At 39.9% G+C, this 7500-nt stretch overlaps 1 protein-coding gene across 1 annotated transcript in view; it reads left to right on the top strand.

Annotated features, from left to right (window-relative positions):
• The window catches only part of syndig1 (synapse differentiation inducing 1), a 22828-nt gene extending 20918 nt beyond the window's left edge, over window positions 1-1910 (top strand). Inside the window, exon 6 of the mRNA XM_078242860.1 lies at window positions 1282-1910. Coding sequence (XP_078098986.1) covers window positions 1282-1440 — 159 coding nt within the window. The 3' untranslated portion in view covers window positions 1441-1910. The remainder of the gene's footprint in view (window positions 1-1281) is intronic.
• Window positions 1911-7500: the final 5590 nt, after the last annotated feature.

The following is a 7500-nucleotide window of genomic DNA, read 5'->3' as shown; positions in this document are numbered from 1 at the left end:
ATTACTCTCTACTGCTGTCTCTCTTCATACTACTCTCTACTGCTGTCTCTCTTCATACTACTCTCTACTGCTGTCTCTCTTCATACTACTCTTTACTGTTGTCTCTACATACTACTCTCTACTGCTGTCTCTACATACTACTCTCTACTGTTGTCTCTACATACTACTCTCTACTGCTGTCTCTCTACATACTACTCTCTACTGCTGTCTCTCTTCATACTACTCTCTACTGCTGTCTCTCTACATATTACTCTCTACTGCTGTCTCTCTTCATACTACTCTCTACTGCTGTCTCTCTACATACTACTCTTTACTGCTGTCTCTACATACTACTCTCTACTGTTGTCTCTACATACTACTCTCTACTGTTGTCTCTCTACATACTACTCTCTACTGTTGTCTCTACATACTACTCTCTACTGCTGTCTGTACATACTACTCTCTACTGCTGTCTCTACATACTACTCTCTACTGTTGTCTCTACATACTACTCTTTACTGCTGTCTCTACATACTACTCTCTACTGTTGTCTCTCTACATACTACTCTCTACTGTTGTCTCTCTACATACTACTCTACTGTTGTCTCTCTACATACTACTCTCTACTGTTGTCTCTCTACATACTACTCTCTACTGCTGTCTCTACATACTACTCTCTACTGTTGTCTCTCTACATACTACTATCTACTGCTGTCTCTACATACTACTCTCTACTGTTGTCTCTCTACATACTACTCTCTACTGTTGTCTCTCTACATACTACTCTCTACTGTTGTCTCTACATACTACTCTCTACTGCTGTCTCTCTACATACTACTCTCTACTGTTGTCTCTACATACTACTCTCTACTGCTATCTCTACATACTACTCTCTACTGTTGTCTCTCTACATATTACTCTCTACTGTTGTCTCTCTACATACTACTCTCTACTGCTGTCTCTACACACTACTCTCTACTGTTGTCTCTCTACATACTACTCTCTACTGTTCTCTCTCTACATGCTGCTCTCTACATACTACTCTCTACTGTTGTCTCTCTACATACTACTCTCTACTGTTGTCTCTCTACATACTACTCTCTACATACTACTCTCTACTGTTGTCTCTACATACTACTCTCTACTGTTGTCTCTACATACTACTCTCTACTGTTGTCTCTCTACAGACAGCTATACTGAATGTATGAATGCTTCATGAGAAACAGGCTGAGCCTCATACGGTTTGGAGGACTTTTTGCTCCTGTCAGCTAACTTCTTCCTCCCTCTCTTCCCCCTTCTCAGACCAATAAGGCATCGTCTAACGGAGACTTCCATGCGGCGAGCTCTAGTTCACGGCGCACTCTCTTCCTGGCCGTGCTGTCCATCACCATCGGGACGGGCATCTACGTGGGTGTGGCTGTGGCGCTCATCGCCTACTTTTCCAAGAACCACCGCTGGTGATCCACAATATACCCATCAGGCAGTATGTATGTCAGCATCAGCCGGTTGGACCACTGCGGCGGCCGTTTAACTCCAGAAACATAGCGAGATGTTTCTACGCGGGGACGGCACTCCGTTTGTCAGGAGATTCTGGAGTTTTTTAGGACTTTAAACCAATCAGATCGCACGGGTCTGTGAGGCATTGTGTTTTTAACGAGACGAGACTGTTTGTTTTAACGAACATTTCCAGTGTGATTGTTTTTATTTAAATTCAAATCATGAGTTTAACTTTCTCTTTTACACTTTTATTCGTTTTTTTAAATGTGACTCGGAACTTTTCGGAGAAACTGAACTTTTCGGAAAAACTGAAATTTTCGGAAAAACTGAAATTTTCGGAAAAACTCGGAACTTTTCGGAGAAACTGAAATTTTCGGAAAAACTTGTAACTTTTCGGAGAAACTGAACTTTTCGGAGAAACTGAAATTTTCGGAAAAACTGAACTTTTCGGAGAAACTGAAATTTTCGGAAAAACTGAACTTTTCGGAGAAACTGAACTTTTCGGAGAAACTGAAATTTTCGGAGAAACTCACATTTTCGGAGAAACTGAACTTTTCGGAGAAACTGAACTTTTCGGAGAAACTGGTAACTTTTCGGAGAAACTGAACTTTTCGGAGAAACTGAACTTTTCAGAGAAACTGAACTTTTCGGAGAAACTCTGAACTTTTCGGAGAAACTCTGAACTTTTCGGAGAAATTGAACTTTTCGGAGAAACTGAACTTTTCGGAAAAACTGAAATTTTCGGAAAAACTGAACTTTTCGGAGAAACTCTGAACTTTTCGGAGAAACTGAACTTTTCGGAGAAACTCTGAACTTTTCGGGGAAATTGAACTTTTCGGAAACTGAACTTTTCGGAAACTGAACTTTTCGGAAAAACTGAACTTTTCGAAGAAACTGACCTTTTCGGAAAAACTGAAATTTTCGGAAAAACTCGTAACTTTTCGGAGAAACTCTGAACTTTTCGGAGAAACTGAAATTTTCGGAGGAACTGAACTTTTCGGGAAAAACTGAAATTTTCGGAAAAACTCTGAACTTTTCGGAGAAACTGAAATTTTCAAAAAAACTGAACTTTACGAAAAAACTGACATTTTCGGAGAAACTGACATTTTCGGAAAAACGGAAATTTCAGAGAAACTGAAATTTTCGGAAAAACTCTGAACTTTTCGGAGAAACTGAACTTTTCGGAGAAACTGAACTTTTCGGAGAAACTGAACTTTTCGGAGAAACTGAACTTTTCGGAGAAACTGAACTTTTCGGAGAAACTGAAATTTTCTGAAAATTTCAGCTTTTCGGAAACTGAACTTTTCGGAAAAACTGAAATTTTCAAAAAAACTGAACTTTTCGGAAACTCTGAAATTTTCGGAAAAACTGAAATTTTCGGAAACTCTGAACTTTTCGGAGAAACTGAACTTTTCGGAAACTCAGAACTTTTTGGAGAAACTGAACTTTTCGGTAAAACTGAACTTTTCGGAAACTGAACTTTTCGGAGAAACTGAAATTTTCTGAAAATTTCAGCTTTTCGGAAACTGAACTTTTCGGAAAAACTGAAATTTTCAGAAAAACTGAACTTTACGAAAAAACTGAACTTTTCGGAAAAACTGAACTTTTCGGAAAAACTGAACTTTTCAGAAAAACTGAACTTTATGAAAAAACTGAAATTTTCGGAAAAACTGAACTTTTCGGAAACTGAACTTTTCAGAGAAACTGAAATTTTCTGAAAAATTGAACTTTTCGGAAACTGAACTTTTCGGAAAAACTGAACTTTTCAGAAAAACTGAACTTTACGGAAAAACTCGGAACTTTTCGGAGAAACTGAAATTTTCAGAAAAACTGAACTTTACGAAAAAACTGAAATTTTCGGAAAAACTCGTAACTTTTCGGAGAAACTGAACTTTTCGGAGAAACTGAACTTTTCAGAGAAACTGAAATTTTCGGAAAAACTCGTTACTTTTCGGAGAAACTCTGAACTTTTCGGAGAAACTGAACTTTTCGGAAACTCAGAACTTTTCGGAGAAACTGAAATTTTCGGAAACTCAGAACTTTTCGGAGAAACTCTGAACTTTTTGGAGAAACTGAACTTTTCGGTAAAACTGAACTTTTCGGAAACTGAACTTTTCAGAGAAACTGAAATTTTCGGAAAAATTGAACTTTTCGGAAACTGAACTTTTCGGAAAAACTGAAATTTTCAGAAAAACTGAACTTTACGGAAAAACTGAACTTTTCGGAGAAACTGAAATTTTCAGAAAAACTGAACTTTACGAAAAAACTGAAATTTTCGGAGAAACTGAACTTTTCGGAAAAACTCTGAACTTTTCGGAAAAAACTGAAATTTTCGGAGAAACTGAACTTTTCGGAGAAACGGAACTTTTCGGAAAAACTGAAATTTTCGGAAAAACTCGGAACTTTTCGGAGAAACTGAAATTTTCGGAAAAACTGAAACTTTTCGGAAAAACTCGGAACTTTTCGGAGAAACTGAACTTTTTGGATGTTTTGTTGTCACAGTTTGACTGAAAATAGGACAAAATAAAAGCTTCTAATAACTCTGTGCTGAAATGTGTTTGGGAAACGAGGGCTCGTCTTTAACTCTTTCATTCTCGGCAGCTTAATGTTTGAATCCTGGGCTAAAGGGCTGCTACCATCACGAGTCACGTTGTTGTATAGATTCCCTCTTTAATCAAACTCACACTTAAAGGCGCTGACACACCAACCCGACGGCCGACCTTCGGACTGACTGCCAGTGTCCATGACAGCAGGCGGCGCTAATCTATATTTTCGCCCAAAAAATGAAAACCGGCAGCTGATTAGACGAACGCGTCACGTGGGTCTGGCTTCTCACCGACCATTGGCGGCTCGTTTGGAAATACGATCTTATATTTTACGAAGCTAGTTCACCGAAACATGTTTCTGAAAACATTTTAAAGAGCCCATATTATGAAAAAAGTCTCTTTTTCTGGGATTTGGGGAGTTATTTAGTGTCTCTGGTGCTTCATACAGACGTTGATAACCCTCCATGCTGTTCTGAGTGAGATACGGTTTCTGAATGTGTCCTGTCTTCAGTCTCTGGGTCAGCTGGTCAACATCTGCACGGCTTTCTACGTCACTAGCTGAGACGAGGGGGCTAGGGGGCTAACCGTTAGCATGCTAGCTCGTTCTCAATGGCCAATCACTGCTACAACACACACTAGTTCACCATAATCTCCAAAAGAACTACTTCCATGTCCCTGTTCTGCAGGTATTCCTCACAAAGGTGGAAGTGGTCCCTCGTTTAGAAGAAGTCTCCCAGCTAATCCTGCCTTGTTCTACTGAAGTTGGAGAAACAGCTAGCTAGCTCATGTAGTCCTTACCTAGCTACTGAGCATGTAGTCCTTACCTAGCTACTGAGCGTGTAGTCCTTACCTAGCTACTGAGCAGGTAGTCCTTACCTAGCTACTGAGCGTGTAGTCCTTACCTAGCTACTGAGCGTGTAGTCCTTACCTAGCTAGCTCATGTAGTCCTTACCCAGCTACTGAGCGTGTAGTCCTTACCTAGCTACTGAGCATGTAGTCCTTACCTAGCTACTGAGCGTGTAGTCCTTACCTAGCTACTGAGCATGTAGTCCTTACCTAGCTACTGAGCGTGTAGTCCTTACCTAGCTACTGAGCGTGTAGTCCTTACCTAGCTACTGAGCATGTGCGACTGCCAACAAAGATGTTCCAGCAGTGAGAGGTCTCACTCTGTAGCTAAAACAGAGACCTGAACACAGGGTGAAAAGAGGAGCTGCAGCAATGAGCAGAACAACAAAAATATGAAACCATGTAAACCTGTTCTGGTACAACCTCAAAATACTATTATGAACCTGAAAATGGGCATAATATGAGCACTTTAAGCGAGAAATAGGCCGTGCAGCTGCTGAATCTGTCTTCATTTCAGATCAACAAAGGTCAGTTTAAAAGATTTTCATCAGATTTTGGGAGGCGCTCGTCACTCATCCTGCTCGTCATTTCCGGGTTAGCGCTCGACCAATCAGATTGGTCACTGAGTCTGACTGCTTGCCCTCAGATTCAACAAGTCAGGTCGGCCAAAATGAAGGCTGACGGCTGCTCCGTCGGACGACGGAACAGAACTCACCGAACAGACTCGAGTCACCGACCTCGCCAGACTGTCCGACGGCCGATTATCGGGTTGGTGTGTCGGGGCTTAAAGGAACATTCTGTTGTTTGTGCACCGATTGACAGAAGAGGGGGACTCGAGCTGCAGAGCTTAACTTACAGGGTAACTACCTTTTTTACCAACCTAGACCCTATGTTGTGCCATGTTTCTGTGTCTAAGTGTCTGATGGGACTATCTTTGAAATTGGTCCAGTATTAAGCTGCAGTCGGCAGCGGCGAAACAAGCTGCAATGTAAGTTAATTGGGTGATTGTGCAGCTTGTATTTACCTTCACAAAAGTTGTGTTGTTGCTGCTGTCAGACTCAGATTATTATTCTAAGTGTCTGACAACATTATGGAAAGGATCCCTACAGAGATAGACCTTTTAGTTAAAGAGTAAGATCCTTTTAGTTTAACATGAAACAGCCCCGAAATCCCCATCACCAAACCCACCAGACTCCATGTAAATAATCACGACTTTTAGCGTGTATAGAGCCAGCATATTTCCACCAGACTCCATGTAAATAATCAGGACTTTTAGCGTGTATAGAGCCAGCATATTTCCACCAGACTCCATGTAAATAATCAGGACTTTTAGCGTGTATAGAGCCAGCATATCTCCACCAGACTCCATGTAAATAATCAGGACTTTTAGCGTGTATAGAGCCAGCATATCTCCACCAGACTCCATGTAAATAATCAGGACTTTTAGCGTGTATAGAGCCAGCATATCTCCACCAGACTCCATGTAAATAATCAGGACTTTTAGCGTGTATAGAGCCAGCATATCTCCAGATGTAAATGGGTGAATTAAGGGTTTATTTAAACCAAACCAGAGTGGTGATTGTTGGAACAGTGGAAAGATGAACCAAGACGGCTTTTAATAGTTTGATTTAGTTTCTGTCGACTTTGAATGAAGTGTGTTTTACGATGATAAAAGTCCTGATTATTTACATGGAGTCTGGTGGGTTTGGTGATGGTGATTTCGGGGCTGTTTCATGTTAAACTAAAAGGATCTTCCTCTATGTGGTTGTACATCTCTGCCACCTTTCGGGGTCCAGTATTAAACAAGTAACAAGCTGTAATGTTACCCTACAGGACTAATGTTCAGCAGCAGTTAGAGTCACTAAAAGTTGTGTTGTTGCTGCTGACAGACTCAGATTATTATTCTAAGTGTCTGACAACATTATGAAAGGATCCCTACAGAGATAGACCTTTAAGTTAAAGCAGGGGTTACTTTTTTCCATAATATAAAGAGGAACATTACAGCGATGTCAGCGATAGATTTACTAAACAATTGCCTTGTAACTATAAATACTGATGGAATAAGGCAACAAAAAAGAAAGACGGTAGAAAGAAGGAAGGAAGGAAAGAATAGGTCGATAAAGTGACATGTCTTTAAGAAACAAGAAAAACTTTGAAAAAGTGACAAAAATATCACATTCTGGTAGAAACAAAGTGTATATAAAGAGGAACAATGGTACAACAGCCTTGTAACTGAAAGACATTTAAATGTTTTGAATACCTTAATTCATTCATTATTATAGTATGTATGACATTTATTAATTAACATTTTGCAAGAAATCTTACATCCCCCCTGCAGTCCTCCAAAGTACCCCTAGGGGGACACTTAACCACATTTGAGAAACACTGTGTTAAAGAGTAAGATCCTTTTTTTAAACATTAAAACATCCGTGAAAGTGCATTCCCTAAACCAACCAGACTCCATGTAAATAATCACTACTTTTATCAGTGTAAAACACACTTCATTCAAAGTGGAAAGAAACAAAATAAAACTATCAAAAACCATTTTGGGTTGTCCTTCCACTTCAACCAACCATCCCAACTCTAGTTTTGGTTGAAATAAACACATAGTTTACCGATTTAAATGTGGAGA

This window comes from Sander vitreus, chromosome 23 (genome assembly GCF_031162955.1).
Source record: "Sander vitreus isolate 19-12246 chromosome 23, sanVit1, whole genome shotgun sequence".
Taxonomy (NCBI): Eukaryota; Metazoa; Chordata; class Actinopteri; order Perciformes; family Percidae; genus Sander; species Sander vitreus.
Note: the sequence above shows the minus strand (reverse complement) of the source record. Positions and strands in the feature narration are given on the sequence as shown.